This window comes from Schistocerca serialis, chromosome 4, assembly GCF_023864345.2.
Source record: "Schistocerca serialis cubense isolate TAMUIC-IGC-003099 chromosome 4, iqSchSeri2.2, whole genome shotgun sequence".
Classification (NCBI taxonomy): Eukaryota; Metazoa; Arthropoda; class Insecta; order Orthoptera; family Acrididae; genus Schistocerca; species Schistocerca serialis.
This window is the reverse complement of record NC_064641.1, coordinates 471481427-471500414: the sequence shown is the minus strand read 5'-3', so window position 1 is coordinate 471500414 and position 18988 is coordinate 471481427. Positions and strand designations below refer to the sequence as shown.

Below are 18988 nucleotides of genomic sequence, written 5' to 3'. Positions count from 1 at the left end.
GGCACGTGGACGCACAAACACCGGGGTGGGCTAAATTATGCAGTGTGTTGAAGACAGCTCGACGGAGCGTGGTTGGGATGAGGGGGCGTAACGTGCCCGTACCATCATCACACCAGATCTCACCAGAAATGCCAGGGAAGGTGGTACGGATGAAGTGTAGTGAAGAGGTAGAGTCTGAAATTAGGTTTTTTGTGTCCTCGTCGGTGGGTTGGAGGTTAGGCAGTTCAGAGAGGTCTAACAGCAAATGAACGGCGTTGACTCATGAAAGGAAATCAGCAACTATATTGTCAGTGCCCTTTATGTGTCTGACATTGGTGGTGAACTGAGATATGAATTCCATGTATATGAAGCGGCGAGGAGGCGGGTCAGCTGGCGGGTTTGTAATGGCTGCAGCCAGGGGTTTGTGGTCTATTAAAACATAGAAAGGGCATCCTTCAATGTCAGTCTTAAAATGCTTGATTGCTTCATAGACCGCGAGCAACTCCCTGTCAAACGTGGAATATTTCCGTTGTGCATTGGTGAGCTTGCACGAGAAGAACTGCAGAGGCAAAGTCTGGCCGTTGATTGTCTGGCTAAGGACAGCGCCGATGGCAGTATCGCTCACGTCTGTGGTGATGGAAAGCTGTGCATTGGGATAAGGATGTGCGATGGTGCAGGCCTCGGCAAGAAGATTTTTGAGGGCAGTGAAAGAGTGAGTCATAGCAGGGGTCCATGGAATGTGAGAGTGAGACAACATGTGAAGTTGAACCCAAGCATTGTAGTTTAGTTGAATTCACGGCTTGCAGTGAAGTATGATGAGGGCGGATGTTTGACGACGCTAAGGACTTGGGCAGCAGTGAAACGTTGGTGACTGTGTCCTCTAGGAAAAGGTATCCTGACGAAATATCTTTAATTTAAAGTTGTCCACAATTATCTGGTCGTTCCCAGACAGAATGGAGCACTTGGGGGGTGCCTGTCATGTTGTGCGCAGGAGGCGGCACCCAAAGTAGCAGTGTGGTCTGCAGTTCCGTGCCGCCTCACCAAAATGTGTGTGAAAGTAACAGTACAGGTAGTGTGGTTGCATTTCCTGCGGAAAGTTCATTGCCAGTTGCAGTGACTGAGGTACGGTGACTGCAGAAGGTTCAGTTGCAGGAGGGGGCGTGACCGCGGGAAGAGCCGGTGATGTCTCAGTTGCTTGTTTACTGCTTCCCGGAGTGAGTGGAACGGATGGCACAGTGCGGCCCCGACCACGTCTGGCCGCAGGGCGATGAGCCTGAACCTGAGACGTGTCAGGCAGGCAGTGGCTGGCGAAGTGGAGCAGTGATGCATTGTGTAGCTTGTCAGCAATTGTCATTCTTTGCTCAACAGGTTCAGGAGGCCTTTGAGCCAGAGCAAATCGGATGTGAGGAGATAGTTTATCTGACCAGATGGCGAGGAGAGCTGTGTCAGGGAATAGATCGGCGCTGACCGGGGCACGTAGCCGTCTCCAGAGCTGGGAAGGTTTGTCATTGCCTAGTTGCTCGACGTATAGCACTTGCCGTATTGCTGCCTCAGTGGAGCGTGCAAGCCAATGTAGAACTGTCTCTCTGGCTAGAGTGTACCGGGTAGATGAGTCCGAGGCATCGACCAGGTCAGCAATCAAGTCATCCTGGTTGTGCAGGTGGGTGATGAGGCACAGAAATTTGGTTGACTCATCAAGTTTGTAATGGTCGAACACTTTGTCCGCAATTTTGAACGAAGTTGTAGCTCTGTCGAGATTAAACGGCGGCAGTGTAGGTAAGCGTTGTAGAATGTTCGGAAGAACAGGTTGAGTTGAGATCGTTGGGGCACTTCCTGAGACAAGCTGCTGTTGTTGTAGTATTCCAGGAGAGTGTGCCTCCAAGGAATGTGGCAGCGACGACTGTTCGGGAGGCAGTGTGAAGGTGACACGTTGTGGTTGAGTGCGATCCGTCGCAACGCGGAAGGCCGACACGGGTGAGACACCATAATGTGTCGATTGCGGTTGCAGAAGCTCAACATGTTGTGGCTGTGTTTGAATTAACATGTCGCGGAAGGCTGACGCGAATGAGGTACTGAGATGTGCCGAGAACAGTAGCGGAAGCTCGACTGGAGCCGGCGCGTGGGCGACAGGTGAGAAAAAGTTCAAAGTTTGCGAACGCGTGTTAGTCCGCAGAAAGCTCGACGTATGATCAGAGCTGGGGCCACCTGTGTTGCAGGAAGGCTGTGGAGGTGCGGGCTGTCCAGAAGCACAGTGTGAGAAATGATGTCGAACGTGGGATGGAATGTGTGAAAGTTCACTGTTCATAGTCACTCCACTCAAAACAGTGTGCAGATAAGGTGAATGTCATGGCACAAAACACTGACGGAGGTGGAGGTCAGGCACAGATAACAAGTTATTGTTCCTGTTGCAGGCCGAGGTATCGAAGTAGGAAGGCAAGTGCTAATGTTGAACCGAGGCAGGTGCAGGCATGGTCGGATGCTGAGTCGGTTGACCTGTGAACGAAGCAGTTCCGGCCACATGGCAGGTATCCGTGTGGTACTGCATGGATTGCAGCATTGTCCTGGCGGTGGTAGGTTGTCCAACGAAGCATCTGCAGAAATCGGCATTGGTCCCGCACTGCACGGAGATCCGTAAGAGGTAACTACACAGTCGATGAGGGAGGGCACATGTGGTGGGAACAAAGGCATTTGATAGCCTGAGTCATGCACACTCCTAACTTCATTTAGTGTTGCAGGCTCGTAAACGTCCATTGAAATCGGCAAGTGAGAGGCATCATGTTGCAGTCCTGGCGGGTGTACATCTCCTGCAACACGATGCATGTCGATCACAAAATCCGGCATTAGGAGTTTGGCCGAAGTTATTGTTCGAATGCTGTGTTGCTGTAATACACGCAAAATTAACTGGCACGGAGGTCGTGGACACAGTAAAACGGCGAAAACGGAAGACATTACAACTCGAGGTCACGAGTGAGGAGGAAGTTCTGGTCAGTTACATCAAACAACACTCCGATTTTGCAGTAGTTCGTTTATTCACCTAAACACATCAAAGGCTTACAAAGAACTGGACATGGTGGAAGAGAGCAAAGATAATCTTAGCTTAGCGTCCAAAGACGATGCTCAGAGTCTAGAGACAAGCGTATATCGATGCTGGTGTCGACCTCATCGGCGGCACAACTGTATCACTTTTAAGTATAGAAAACTGCTCTTGACAGAAGGAGAATGTCCAGAAAAATTAAAAATAGGCAAAATAGTGTCAACACACAAGAAACCCAAATAATTGCAGACTAGTGTCTTTTAACATCTGGTTTCTCAAAAATACTTGAGATGCTTACACACGGTACATTGATAAAATTTCTAGAGAAATATAGTATTCTGATTTCAGCACAACACAGCTTCCAAAAAGGGAAATATACAGAAATGTCTATCACAAGCCTAACAGAATCTCTAGCAAAAACGTTAGACTAGCAAAACTCAGTATCTGCTACAGTTTTGGATTTGTCTAAATCTTTTGACACAATCACCCATTCAGCACTAATTGAAAAACTTATGTGGATATTCAGAACATTGGATAAAATCATAGCCTGGCAACAGAAAGCAGCATGAGATTACAAAGTCTGGATGCATTAAGTGTGGCATATCTTAAGAATCCGTTCATTTTTGACTCTCCTTCAACCTCTTTATAAGTAATATTGAAGTCAATGAGAAGGATGACATGACATTAGAAAACAAGGGGAGGGGGAGCGGAGGGGGGGGGGGGGGGAAGCCACTGGAAAGAAGTGCACTTATTTCAACAAATAACACCGTGCTGTGGCCGATACAGAATGACTTTATAAATATATAAAAAAGACAATGTTCATGGTGTTCACAAATATAGAAAAGGATGATTATATATATATATAGAGGGTCATTCAGTAATTAAAGAGACAAATTGGTCTGGAGAAAAAAGTGTTTATTTTTACAAAACAATACTTTTTCTACATTTCAACATAATCCCCTTGAAAATTTGTGCACTTGTTCCAATGTGCTACAAGCTTTTTTATTCTGGCTGCAAAGAACGTTTTATCTTGAAGTTTGAACCAATTTCCCACAAACTTTTTCACATCCTCATTGTCCTGGAACCTCTTCCCACTTACTGCCTCATTCAGTGCACCAAACAAATGGAAGGCACTAGGTGCTAAATCAGGACTGCAAGGGGGATGAGGCAGTACTTCCCAGCCCATTCTGTCAATGGTTTCATGGGTTAGTTGAGCAATATGAGGATGTGCATTGTCTTGCTGGAGAATCACACCTCTCCTCTGAGATCCATGATCTCTCTCCCTCATAGCTGGCTTCACTTAGTTTAAAAGCAAGTCTAAGTAGTATTGGCTGTTCATTGTATGCTGCTCTTTGAGATAATCACAAAAAACTGGACCTTCAGCATCCTAAATCACCGTCAACATGACTTTCCCTGCTGATGCTTGTTGTTGTTGTTGTTGTTGTGGTCTTCAGTCCTGAGACTGGTTTGATGCAGCTCTCCATGCTACTCTATCCTGTACAAGCTTCTTCATCTCCCAGTACCTACCACAACCTACATCCTTCTGAATCTGCTTAGTGTATTCATCTCTTGGTCTCCCTCTACAATTTTTACCCTCCACGCTGCCCTCTGATACTAAATTGGTGATCCCTTGATGCCTTAGAACATGTCCTACCAACCGATCCCTTCTTCTAGTCAAGTTGTGCCACAAACTTCTCTTCTCCCCAATCCTATTCAATACTTCCTCATTAGTTATGTGATCTACCCATCTAATCTTCAGCATTCTTCTGTAGCACCACATTTCAAAAGCTTCTATTCTCTTCTTGTCTAAACTATTTATCGTCCATGTTTCACTTCCATACATGGCTACACTCCATACAAGTACTTTCAGAAATGACTTCCTCACACTTAAATCTATACTTGATGTTAACAAATTTCTCTTCTTCAGAAACACTTTCCTTGCCATTGCAAGTCTACATTTTATATCCTCTCTACTTCGACCATCATCAGTTATTTTGTTCCCCAAATAGCAAAACTCCTTTACTACTTTAAGCGTCTCATTTCCTAATCTAATTCCCTCAGCATCACCCAACTTAATTCGACTATATTCCATTATCCTCCTTTTGCTTTTTTTGATGTTCATCTTATATCCTCCTTTCAAAACAATATCCATTCTGTTCAACTGCTCTTCCAAGTCCTTTGCTATCTCTGATACAATTACAATGTCATCGGCGAACCTCAAAGTTTTTATTTGTTCTCCATGGATTTTAATACCTACTCCGAATTTTTCTTTTGTTTCCTTCACTGCTTGCTCAATATACAGGTTGAATAACATCGGGGATAGGCTACAGCACTGTCTCACTCCCTTCCCAGCCACTGCTTCCATTTCATGCCCCTCGACTCTTATAACTGCCATCTGGTTTCTGTACAAATTGTAAATAGCCTTTTGCTCCCTGTATTTTACCCCTGCCACCTTCAGAATTTGAAAGAGAGTATTCCAGTCAACATTGTTAAAAGCTTTCTCTAAGTCTACAAATGCTAGAAACGTAGGTTTGCCCTTCCTTAATCTAGCTTCTAAGATGAGTTGTAGGGTCAGTATTGCCTCACATGTTCCAATATTTCTACGGAATCCAAACTGATCTTCCCCAAGGTCGGCTTCTACTAGTTTTTCCATTCTTCTGTAAAGAATTCGCCTTAGTATTTTGCAGCTGTGACTTATTAAACTGATAGTTTGGTAATTTTCACATCTGTCAACACCTGCTTTCTTTGGGATTAGAATTATTATATTCTTCTTGAAGTCTGAGGGTATTTCGCCTGTTTCATACATCTTGCTCACCAGATGGTAGAGTTTTGTCAGGACTGGCTATCCCAAGGCAATCAGTAGTTCCAATGGAATGTTTTCTACTTCGGGGGCCTTGTTTCGACTCAGGTCTTTCAGTGCTCTATCAGAATCTTCACGCAGTATCGTATCTCCCATTTCATCTTCATCTACATCCTCTTCCATTTCCATAATATTGTCCTCAAGTATATCACCCTTGTATAGACCCTCTATATACTCCTTCCACCTTTCTGCTTTCCCTTCTTTGCTTAGAACTGGGTTTCCATCTGAGCTCTTGATGTTCACGCAAGTGGTTCTCGTATCTCCAAAGGTCTCTTTAATTTTCCTGTAGGCAGTATCTATCTTAACCCTAGTGAGATAAGGCTCTACATCCTTACATTTGTCCTCTAGCCATCCCTGCTTAGCCATTTTGCTCTTCCTGTCGATCTCATTTTTGAGACGTTTGTATTCCTTTTTGCCTGCTTCATTTACTGGATTTTTATATTTTCTCCTTTCATCAATTAAATTCAATATATCTTCTGTTACCCAAGGATTTCTACTAGCCCTCGTCTTTTTACCTACTTGATCCTCTGCTGCCTTCACTACTTCATCCCTCAAAGCTACCAATTCTTCTTCTACTGTATTTCTTTCCCCCATTCCTGTCAATTGTTCCCTTATGCTCTCCCTGAAACTCTGTACAACCTCTGGTACTTTCAGTTTATCCAGGTCCCATCTCCTTAAATTCCCACCTTTTTGCAGTTTCTTCAGTTTTAATCTACAGGTCATAACCAACAGATTGTGGTCAGAGTCCACATCTGCCCCTGGAAATGTCTTACAATTTAAAACCTGGTTCCTAAATCTCTGTCTTACCATTAGATAATCTATCTGAAACCTGTCAGTATCTCCAGGCTTCTTCCATGTATATAGCATTCTTTTATGATTCTTGAACCAAGTGTTAGCTATGATTAAGTTGTGCTCTGTGCAAAATTCTACCAGACGGCTTCCTCTTTCATTTCTTAGCCCCAATCCATATTCACCTACTACGTTTCATTCTCTCCCTTTTCCTACTACTGAATATCCAGTCACCCATGACTATTAAATTTTCGTCACCCTTCACTATCTGAATAATTTCTCTCATTTCATCATACATTTCTTCAATTTCTTTGTCATCTGCAGAGCTAGTTGGCATATAAACTTGTACTACTGTAGTAGGCATGGGCTTCATATCTATCTTGGCCACAATAATGCGTTCCACAATAATGCGTTCACTATGCTGTTTGTAGAAGCTTACCTGCACTCCTATTCTTTTATTCATTATTAAACCTACTCCTGCATTATCCCTATTTGATTTTGTATTTATAACCCTGTATTCACCTGACCAAAAGAGTTGTTCCTCCTGCCACCGAACTTTGCTAATTCCCACTATATCTAACTTCAACCTATCCATTTCCCTTTTTAAATTTTCTAACCTACCTGCCCGATTAAGGGATCTGACTTTCCACGCTCCAATCCGTAGAACGCCAGTTTTCTTTGTCCTGATAACGACATCCTCTTGAGTAGTCCCCGCCCAGAGATCCGAATGGCGGACTATTTTACCTCCGGAATATTTTACCCAAGAGGACGCCATCATCATTTAACCATACAGTAAAGCTGCATGCCCTCGGGAAAAATTACGGCCGTAGTTTCCCCTTGCTTTCAGCCGTTCATAGTACCAGCACAGCAAGGCCGTTTTGGTTAGTGTTACAAGGCCAGATCAGTCAATCATCCAGACTGTTGCCCCTGCAACTACTGAAAAGGCTGCTGCCCCTCTTCAGGAGCCACATGTTTGTCTGGCCTCTCAACAGATACCCCTCCGTTGTGGTTGCACCTTTGGTACGGCCATCTGTATCACTGAGGCACGCAAGCCTCCCAACCAACGGCAAGGTCCATGGTTCATGGGGGGTGCTGATGCTTGGGTTTTGAATTTTTTCTTGACAGGTGAGTTTGTGTGCTTCCACTCCATACTTTGTCTTTTTGATTCTGGCTCATAATAGTAAACCCAAGTTTCATCAAAAGTTAAAATTTTGTTGAGGAAGCATTCGCCTTCCCTTTCATAACATTTCTTTAGTACTCTCAACCTTGTCTCCTTGTGTAGCCGCATCAACTCCTTTGGGACCCATCTTGCACATGTTTTATGGTTACGAACAGTGACAGTTCTAACTTGAACCTTAAAAACTATCATATCCATAGTCACATGGCAGTCAGCATGAATAATCTCATCAATTCGACTTTCAAGTGAGGGAGTTAAACTGCAACTCGTTGGCCAGAACAGTGTTTGTATCAGCTGATCAGGGCTCATCTCAGTCATGCCAACTTAAAGCCATAAAAGTGCCAAACTTGCCCTACTAAAAGTTTTTTTCCCAGACCAAATTGCCTCTTTAATTATTTGAATGACCCTCATACAATGTCTTCTATAACTTAGGTATGGTAAAATATTTATTATGAAACAGCTTCACATTTTGTAACAGACATCTTCTGTGCACAGTGTACCATGGTCTTTTTGAAGTATGCTTACAGTATGGACTTACTGTTTGGGGAAACTCCAGCAGCAATAAAACAAAAAGAATTTTTGTACTTAAAGAAGAGGCCATTAGGACCACCCTGAATAGAAACAGACTCATGCAAAAGTGCCTTCCATAATCTAAAAATATTGATATTTCCATCCATGTACAAATACATAACAAGAATTTCATTAGTCAAATGCAATAATTTACCAGAAAAAATGCAGATGTTCAATCAAATGACACAAGACATAAAGGCCATTTGAGAAGTATGCCACACAGACCGAGAGCTGTTGAAAAAGGTCCTCAATATTCAGGCATGTGACTAGTAAAGTATGTTTCTAAAAGTCTACAAGACAGTAAGAGTGAAATGCCATTCCAGGAACTTCTTAAGAACCATTTAATGGAAAGCAAATTTTATGACGTAGTGAGGTTTATGTGTAAATAATGAGGAATGTTTTTATTGCCTGTAAGTGTGTAATGTAATCACCTGAATTTATTTTGTATGTTGTACATTTTTGTACGTCTGTTTTGTTTTCATCAGAGTTAAAGAACATGTAAAAAACTTTAAGACATAAATATAAATCAAGAGAAAAATGTAATATTACTATTACATTTATCAATTTATTCTTTATATTCTAATATGCAGGCTAAATATTTCAAGACTTTAGATTAACTTGAATTGTCCTGTATTGTAAGTACACACTCTGTACATAATTTAATCAAATGGGACAAAATAAAGATCAATCAATCAGTGCTGCTTTCACGTTTTTGTCACACTAGTGTGTGTTATGGATGTGAAGTCAGTGTGGGATGCCACAGCAAACATGCTTGGTCACTCCTTGAAACATAGATTATTTTTGAGTTTTGTTGTCACAATCAATAATATTGGTAAGAGAATGTTATATCAGACTGATTTTTGGTTACTCTGTCAATCAGACACATAAAATTACAGTTAAGAACACACTTTTTCCATAATGAAATCAAGATATTTTCTGTTCACATTGGACATTAAATGTTGTTCCTGATGAGCAATCTTTATTTGAGCTGACTTCACTTAAACACTACAAGAACAAAACTGAAATTATTTTGAGAAATAGCAAAGAAAAAGTATGTGATGTCCCTTAAGAGAAGCAGATGATATATTTTGTGTGTGAATTAATAATCCTGATAAATTTTCACAGAAAATTTATTATATAACTACTGTAGATGTTAGAGAGTGTTCAATCTTGCAGCCAACAACAAAGTGTACCTGTAACTGGAAACATAGATGAAGTCCAAAGGACAAGTACTTGTGGCTTTCAAATGGGACTATCTCTTCTTCTGGACAACCAGCCACATGAATACCATTCAACAGTTCTTGCTTCAAAAGGAGTGAAGGTAACGGTACAAATATTTTGTGCGCTACAAAACTGTGTTATTAATGTTGCAGCAATTGACGGGGCAGAAGAAAATGTTAAGTCTCAATATAGTAATGATCAGCCCCCATCACTGTATCTTTTTTGTGTTTTTTTATACACCACATGCTGATAACAAGTAGTACCATAAGTACCACTGTCTGTTTGTGGGCTTCATATGGGGGGTGCCTATCTGTGAAGTCCTTTGTGAGACCTTCAGCATACTGGGCAAGGAACTTCTCATCTCTGTGGATATACCACCTTCAGGTGACCAGGCTTAACAGAAATATTTTTTGGTGCAGAAGGGTGTAATGAATCTTACCTCCTCTGAATTTTTGTACCTCAATTGAAATGATCAATTCCTTATAAATTTCTCCCTGACTTGAGTTAATTTTTATACTTAATCCATATCTAAAGATAATTTTGCATATATTTGACCACCAAAACACAATTTTTCTGGTAATATAATTTTATTTTTTATATAAATACATTTAGCAACATCGATCTTGAACCATGAAAATTAGTTATCACAGTTGTTAGCTTAAATGAGTTGAAAACCATTTTACAGTGAAACTAACAAAAGTTTCTATTTTCATTTTCAATATTACTAATTTTATTACCAATAATTCAGTCAATAATTATATGAAGACAGGAAACTGATAGTTTTTATATTGTCAAAATCTGCAGCTTTCATTATTAATTATTAGAAGTGTAAATATTTATGTAAATAATTATTTCCAGAAAACATTATGTAAATTACACCTGAAAAGTAATTTCAATTAAGACAGTCATAATAAAAGTCATTTTAATTACTTCCTGTTCTGGAAGGATCCGGAAGGTCGGTTTGTAGTACTTATAGCAATTTTAGGCACCAGATGCACCATGTTAGTTTTAGTTATTGTTGAGATTGGTACTCTAACTATGAAGTGCTTTGTGTTGTGTTGAAATGTTGCACAATGTGTTTACTTGACAAATGGCATTGTAGAAAGTGTCAAGAATTTATGAATAAATACCAAAGATGTAAAAAGCAACAATGTTCCAGAAACTTTTATCGAAACAAAAAAACCTTGGACATATTAATTGGAAAGGTTAAAAAGGAACTGACACCCTAGACAATGAGACAGCCATAGCAAGATAAGGAAAATTTATCTGCTAATACAATGTTTCTGCCCTTATGAAATTATATAAATGTTGACAACACTAGAATAGTTAGTTCAACATAGGATATTTACTTTCCGTATATCTACCAACATTTTGATAGTAAGGGATACGTAACATTATAAGGAATGACAGTGGCCAAAATGCAGGTATTGTTGGTCGCTAGTGGGCTTGATATGGACGGAGGTATAAATGAAGCCATCAGAGGAGTGGAGGTTGATGTCCAGGGAGGTGGCATATTGGGTTGAGGTGGACAGCCTGAAAATGATGGAGAAGAACTTGTTGAGATTGTGGAGAAATGAGGATTGAGTATCTTGGACATAGGTCCAGATCATGAAGATATCATCAATGAATTTGAACAAGATGAGGGGTTTGTGGTCTTGGGACCCTAGCTAGGTTCCCTATAGATGGCCCATAAACAGGTTAGCATAGGAGAATGCCATGTGGGTGCCCATGGTTGTGACAAGGATTTGTTTCTATATACTCCTCCTCAAAGGAGAAGTAGTTGTGTGTAAGTATATAATTGGGTGCCCATGGTTGTGACAAGTATTTGTTTACATATGTTTTCACTCAAAGGAATAGTTGTGTGTAATCATATAACTGGTAAGGTGTGTAAGGAAAGTGGTAGTGAGTTTTGAGTCAGCTGATGTTAGGTGTTTGAAAACAGCAAGGCTGTGGGCAAGAGGGATGTTGGTGTATAAAGAAGTGGCATCAACAGTGATGAGTAGGCGTGCAGGTGGTAATGGGATGGGGCTGGTCCACAGTCAGTGAAGGAAATGGTTTGCAACTTTGGTGTGGGGGGCTAGGCTACAGGAAATTGCTTGGAGGTGTTGGCTAACAAGAGTGGAAATTCTTTCAGTGGGAGCACAGAAACCAGCTGCAATGGGTCGTCTGGAATTGTTGGGTTTATGCATTTTGGGAAGCATGTAGAAGGGGTGTATGGGAGGGTGTTGGGATGATGAGGTAGATGGGTCCAGGGGAGAGGTTCTGGGATAAGCCTAAGGATATGAACAGTGATTACAGGTTATGTTAGGCTTCTGGGATGGGATCACTATAGCAGAGATTTCTCGTGGAGGAGTCAAACTGTGATTTGTTGGTTGATTGGTTGGTTTGTGGTATAAAGGGATCAAACTACAAGGTCATCAGTCCCTTTTTCCTGCCACAAACAAGGCTCAAGATAAAACAGCACCAAAAGTATGTTTGGGACAGCAGAAGGGCAAAAAGGAATGGGGGACCATGCCGAAAGAGAAAATGGAAGGAACAATCAAAAAACAGGGAAAACAGACACAACATGGAAAACTAGAGGAAGGTATTAAAACCATAGAGCAGATGGTCTGGGCTGGCAGATCACATGAATAAAAGAATATGGGACAGCCACTCTGCAACAGATTAAAATGTCCAGCCCAAAAAGATGAGGTGAGATGAACACAGGAAGGGAAAAAATGAACACCAAGATAAACAAATGCGAAGAAAGGGAGACAGAGAGTTAAAATGGAGGGAGTGTGGAGGCCTTGGAGAAAAGGCCAAACACCCATCTTTAGTTGGTACAATAAACCCCCCCCCCCTCACCCCTCATGAATAAAACGTAAAACTAAAACTGCTGTTGAGGCACTGTCACCCAACATTGAAGGTAGGGTGCTGGGAACGTTAAAAGTCTGCCACAGAGTGGCTAAAATTGGGCACTCCAGCAAGATGTGAACAACAGTCATATGTGAGCCACAGCGACACTGAGATGAGTCCTCGTGACAGAGGAGGTAACCATGTGTTAGCCACATATGGCCAATGTGGAGCCAGTAAAGGACAACAGATTCCCTGCAAGAGGCCTGCATGGAAGACTTCCACACATTTGTAGTGTCATTAATGACATGCAGTTTGTTGTGCATAGTGTTATGCCATTCTGTCTACCAAAGCCATAAAATCTTGTGGCATAATATTGAATGCAGGTCAGGTACAGGAATGCCAATCTCCAGAAGTGGTTTCCATGTAGCCTGTTCCACCGTATCAGCAAGTTCATTGCCTGGGATGCCATCGTGTCCTAGGGTCCAGACAAACACCAGTAATGACTGGACTGTTTCCTGGTAGAGATGGACTCTTGGATGGCGAGGGCAGCACTGGTTGTTACCTTGGAGGCTGCTCAAGGAGTCACTACAGAGAAGAAATGACTCACGAGGGCATGAGCAGATGTTCTCAAGAGCACAAGATATGGCCACCAGCTCTACAGTGATAACACTGCAGCCACCTGGCAAGGAGTCCTGTTCAATATATCCTCTGTGAACATAGGCAAAGCCAACGTGACCATCAGCCATTGAGCTGTCCATGTAAACCACTTCAGAGCCATGGCAAGAATTGAGAGGAACTGGCAGCAGAGAGCCATGGGAGTAACTGAGTCCTTAGGGCCATGCAAAAGGTCAAAACGAAGCTGCGGCCTAAGTATACACCATGGAGGTGTATGTGGATGGACCCGGGAGAAGGGGGGGGAGGGGGGTGGTGGTGGTAAAGGAAAGTACTCAAGTTCACGCAGGAGGGATTGGGTATGAATGGTGATCGTAAGGCCTGACCTGGGCTGCTGATGCAGGAGATGAACTGCTGTGGTTGGGGGAAGGAGACAGTAATTGGGATGCTTAGGAGAAGCACGAATGTGTGCAATGTAACTGGTGAGCCGCTGTGCACACCTAACCTTCAATGGAGGGATTCCAGCCTCCACCAGGACGCTGATCACTAGACTCGTCTTAAAAGCTCCCGTCACTAGTCGAATGCCACAGTGATGCACTGGGTCGAATAAACACAATGCTGAGGCTGCCGCCAAACCATAAACCAGGCTCCCATAGTCAAGGCGGGATTGAACAAGGGCTCTGTAGAGCTGCAGCAGCATAGAGTGATCTGCACCACAGTTGGTGTTGCTCAGGCAGTGGACATTGAGTTGCTGCCAGCACTTCCACTTTAGCTGATGGAAGTGAGGAAGCCAAGTGAATCGGGTGTCAAAAACCAGTGCAAACAATCGATATGTCTCCACTACAGTGAGAGGATTGTCATTAAGGTAAAGTTCTGATTCTGGATGAATGGCACAACGCCAACAGTAGTGTATAATACATGACTTCGTTGCTAAAAACTGGAAGCTGTAGCTAGAGCCCATGCCTGCACCTTGTGGATGGCTCCCTGCAGGCATCACTCAGTAACACCAGTACAAAATGCAGAAGTTGTCTGCACACAGAGAAGGTAAGATGGGTGTCCCTATACTTGCTGCTAGACCGTTAATGGTGAATAAAAATAGAGTACAGAGCCCTGCAGGACCCCATTCTCCTGGATATGGGGGAACTATGGGAGACACCAACTTGGGCACACAAAGTATGGAACGACAGGAAATTTTGGATAAAAATCGGGAGTGGGCCTCGAAGACCCCACTCACATAATTTAGCGAGGATATGATGTCACCAGGTCATTTCATAAGCTTTTCGTAAATCAAAAAAGATGGGAACCAGATGTTGGCTCTGGAAAAGGCTGTTCAGATGCCAGAGACAAGGGACACAAGATTGTCAGTGGCAGAGCAACCCGGACATAAACCGCCCTAGCATGGAGTCAGTAGGCCACGTGAATCCAGGACCCAACACAACCGCCGACTCGCCATACATTGTAGCAGCTTACAAAGAATGTTGGTGAGGCTGATGGGCCGAGAGCTATCCACATCAAGCAAGTTTTTACCAGGTTTGGGCATGAGAATGATGGTGCTCTCCCGCCATTGCAATCGAAAGACACCATCGCACCAGATCTGGTTGAAGATGATGAGGAGATGTCGGTTGTAGTTGGGCGAGAGATATTTAATCATCTGACTGTGGAGCCAATCTGGCCCAGGAGCTGTGTTCGGGCAATGTGCAAGGGTGCTGAGGAGCTCCCACTCTGTAAATGGAGCATTATAGAGTTCACTGTGGTGTGAAGTGAATGAGAGGACCTTGCCTTTCATCCGCCATTTGTGGGTGCGAAAGGCTCGGGGGTAGTTCTCCAATGCAGAGGCTCGAGCATAGTGCTCTGCACAGTGTTTGGCAATCATATTTGTGTTGGTAAATCACACACCATTGATGTTAATGCCAGGGAGACCTGTTTGGGTCTGGTACCCAAAAACACTTCTGATCTTCGACCAGACTTGGGTAGGTGATGTATGGTACCCAATAGTCGAGGCACTCCTGTTTCCGTCTTTGTATAAGCTGGTGAATGTGGGCACAGAACTGTTTAAAAGCTATTAGGTGCTCTAGGGAAGGGTGCCACTTCTGTCACCGTACAGCCCGCCTATGTTCTTTACTGGCCTCAGCAATTTCCAGTGACCCCCAAGGTACTGTGTTTCACTGGGGGCACCTTAAAGAGCAATGGCTTGCATTTTCCGCCACAGAAGTGATCGTTGCTCAACCATCACATTGATATTATCATGTGGGAGAGATTCAATGGTAATAGAAGAGTTGAAAGCTTCCCAGTCTGCCTTGTTTAAAGCCCACCTGGGGAGGCATCCACGGGTGTGATGCCGGGGAAGTGAAGGAAGATGGGGAAGTTGTCACTACCACACAAGTCATCATGGGCTCTCCAGTGGACAGATGGGAGAAGTCCTGTGCTGCAAAGTGATAAATCAATGGCCGAGTAAGTACCATGAGCCACACAGAAATGTGTGGTGTCTCCAGTATTTAGGAGGCAGAGGTCAAGCTGAGACAGTAAATTTTCGACATCTCTACCTCAGCCAGTAAGCATGGTGCCACACCACAAGGGATTATGGGCGTTAAAATCTCCCAGAAGTAGGAAAGGTTTAGGGAGTTGATGAATTAGTACAGCCAATTCGTTCAGGGGTACTGCACCATCTGGAGGAAGATAGACATTGCAGATGGTTATTTCTTGTGTCGTCCTTATCCTGACAGCCACAGCTTCAAGAGGACTTTGAAGGGTCACAGGGACACTATATACTGAGTTCAGGACACAGAGGCAAACGCCACCTGGCACTCTATTATATTCACTATGGTTCTTGTAATAACCACTATAGCCACTATCGGTAGGGGTAAACATTGCCAGAAACCAGGTTTCTTGGAGGGCAATGCAGAAAGCAGTTGTCAAGCGTAACTGTTGTCATAGTCAGCCAGTTGGTGGAAAATACAGCAGCAGTTCCACTGGGGGATGACGTTATCATGAGGCCAGGACAGCCTGAAATGCTCAGGGAGGCAGTTTACTCCTCAGAGTCACCTGCTGCCACTGACTGAGTACCCATTTGATCAACATCGATTGTGTCTGAGGGTCCAGTGAGATCTAGGTTCTTAGGGGATGCCAGAATCTCCACCTCATCCTCAAATGCAGAGCTTTTAGGTAGCAGTGGTGTGGGTGCCACTGAAATGTTTGGGTTCTTGGGGGTCTTCTTTTTTTTGGGTTTCTCTTGGCGCTCCTTTGGTTTTTCTGGCTGGGAGGGCTTCACTGATTCAGTGTCATGGACTGAGGAGGACTGTGAAGCACTACAAACAGGTACCTATGGTTGCTTCAGACACTGGCGGGTGTCTGCTTTGCCACTGGGAAGGGAGTGACCCAAGGACCCAAGGGACCCCTTCCTAGCAAGAGGAGCCGAAGAAGATTTATGCTTCTCCAGCTTAGAAGTAGGGACTGATGTCTCCAATGGTTGTGGAGAGGGGGGGGGGCGGGGGGAGGTGGAGGTGTTGCTCCTGAGGCAGGTGGTGCAGGAGCAACAGGGATAAAAGTGCCCCCCTCCATCAAGGGGGCAGATGGAGTCTTACGGTACTGAGAGCCAACTGTAAATGGCGGAATTGATGGGCTAGAGCCATTGTAATAGCAGCGGTGTAAGAGGTTGTCATACACACAAGATGTAGGCATTCAAATTTCCTCTTAGCCTCAGTGTAGGTCAGTCAGTCCAGGGTCTTGTATTCCATTATTTTCCTTTCTTTATGTAGAATCCTGCAGTCTGGCGAGCAAGGGGAATGGTGCTCTCAGCAGTTGACACAGATGGGAGGCAGGGCACATGGAGTACTAATGTGAAGGCTGTACACAACCTTGACAGATGATGCTGGAAGTACAGTGGGAAGACATATGCCCGAGCTTCCAGCACTTAAAGCACCACATTGGGAGTGGAATATATGGCTTTACATCACAGCGGTAGACCATCTGGTCAGGTGATGGTCTACCGCTGTGATGTAAAGCCAAATATACTTCCCCCAATGTGGTGCTTTAAGTGCTGGAAGCTCGGGCATATGTCTTCCCACTGTATTTCCAGCGTCATCTGTCGAGGTTGTGTACAGGTCAAGATGAAGACACCAGTGGCAACCTGATTATTACTGAGACCCCGATGGACGCGTCAGACAAAATTAACATCTTGTCACTCTAAGTTAGTGTGCAGCTCATCATCAGACTGCAAAAGAAGGTCCCTGTGGAATATAATACCCTGGGCCATATTTAAGCTCTTAAGGGGCATGACGGAAACAGAAACATCCATAGATTGTCACAGGTGAGTAATGCCCATGACTCGGCAGATGATGCTGTTTTTATCAAGACCAACCCAGATTGCATTTTAGACAATCCCTCCACCTCCCCAAACTTGCCCTCTAAATGCTCTACAAAAAACTGAGGCTTCATCAACACAAAGGATTCTGCCAACTCTCATACATATGAGGTAGCAGGGTAAATAAGCTTTGCTGCCATCCGTAGCCTTGCATTCCTTCCATGGTGTGGGTAGGGAGGGAAATGATTTGGGGTCATACTGCCGTGCATTAAACTGAGACCTGGAGCGCTTAGAGACTTCTCGTGTTTGATCACCAGCAAGTGATGATGTAGTATGTTTCATGGCACATCATCCATCCTGATGCCACCCTCTCTGACCAGGGGCCCTCCCCATGGGTGCCACCCAGCCGCAGCAAAGGCCACATGGTAGAATGGCCATTGCTGGGAGTCCCAATGCCCCAGGGTGATGGGCATCTACTCCCTGGCATACGTGGGGAGTTAACGGTGCAGGCATCTGAAGAGTGATCCCTGTGTAGTCAGGGAGCTACAACAAACATGGTACATGGCAGCCCCACCACAATGAACTGACTACTGTGCTGGATGTTAGGTGCAAAGAAGTCCATGATCATTGCCAGCACAGAAAAAGACACTGCACAGTGGATGGAGGAAAAGGCACCTGGGAAGGTGTCCTCACCCAAGAGTTGGAGAAACTGCAAATCCACGACATTAAAGTGGGCTAAAGATCTCAGTGCACAATGGACATGATGCACCATTTAAGGTGCCCTTCCCCAATTGGCTCGGACTTTGGGGAAAATTTGGAAAAATAGAGGTCAAACCCTACAGGGACCATCAAATAAAGGCTGAAACATGTGAGACTCCTTTTAGTCATCTCTCACGACAGGCAGGAATACCTCATCAGGCCTATTCTTAGCCCTGGACCCACGAGAGGGGGGGGGGGGGGGGGTAGGTTGATTAGTGATGATAGTGATGGAGTCTTTGTCTGCAGGGAGGATGATTAAAGAAGAGGCTGTCTGGTATTATGAATGACTTTTTTCCTTCTGTTGTGACGTTTTTGTTATTGAGAAGAGACCTGAGGAAGGATGAAAGATCCAAGTTGGAGGTAAAAAATTTCTGGAATGTGGCCAGGGGATAGTTAGGTGGGAGGAGTGGATGGTCACAACTGGATGGGGGTATGAACAGGGACAGCCAGGATTCAATGTTGGGATTAGATTGCCTTTGGTTGTACAATGTTATCTGCTACTGCTGAGTGCTTACTGATGAGATCAACCTATGGTGAAGTCTCTGGTACAACTACCAGCAGGTAGGCACACAACTAACTATTTAACACATTTAATGGCTCAACTTTTGAACTAGGGGCTGGTTGTGCACCATTGCATTGTGCCCTATTAAATTCAATAACAATAACCCAGCCTAACAAACAGTCAATGAGCAATTTAGAGTAAAAATATGGAACATCAAATAAACTTAGAATGGTCCATTTGAGTAGTCATGTATCCTCAAACAATTTTTGACTTAACTTCAGTTTCATTACAGTCAAGAAACATTTCCTTCAGTTGGTAGTTGCACAGAAACTAATATTCAAAATAATTAA

The 18988-nt window shown here is 43.8% G+C and overlaps 1 protein-coding gene across 1 annotated transcript in view; it reads left to right on the top strand.

Moving 5' to 3' along the window:
* Positions 1-18988, top strand: part of LOC126474181 (sodium channel protein Nach-like) — a 114284-nt gene that overhangs the window by 17596 nt on the left and 77700 nt on the right. The window contains exon 6 of the mRNA XM_050101643.1: positions 9586-9730. Coding sequence (XP_049957600.1) covers positions 9586-9730 — 145 coding nt within the window. The remainder of the gene's footprint in view (positions 1-9585; positions 9731-18988) is intronic.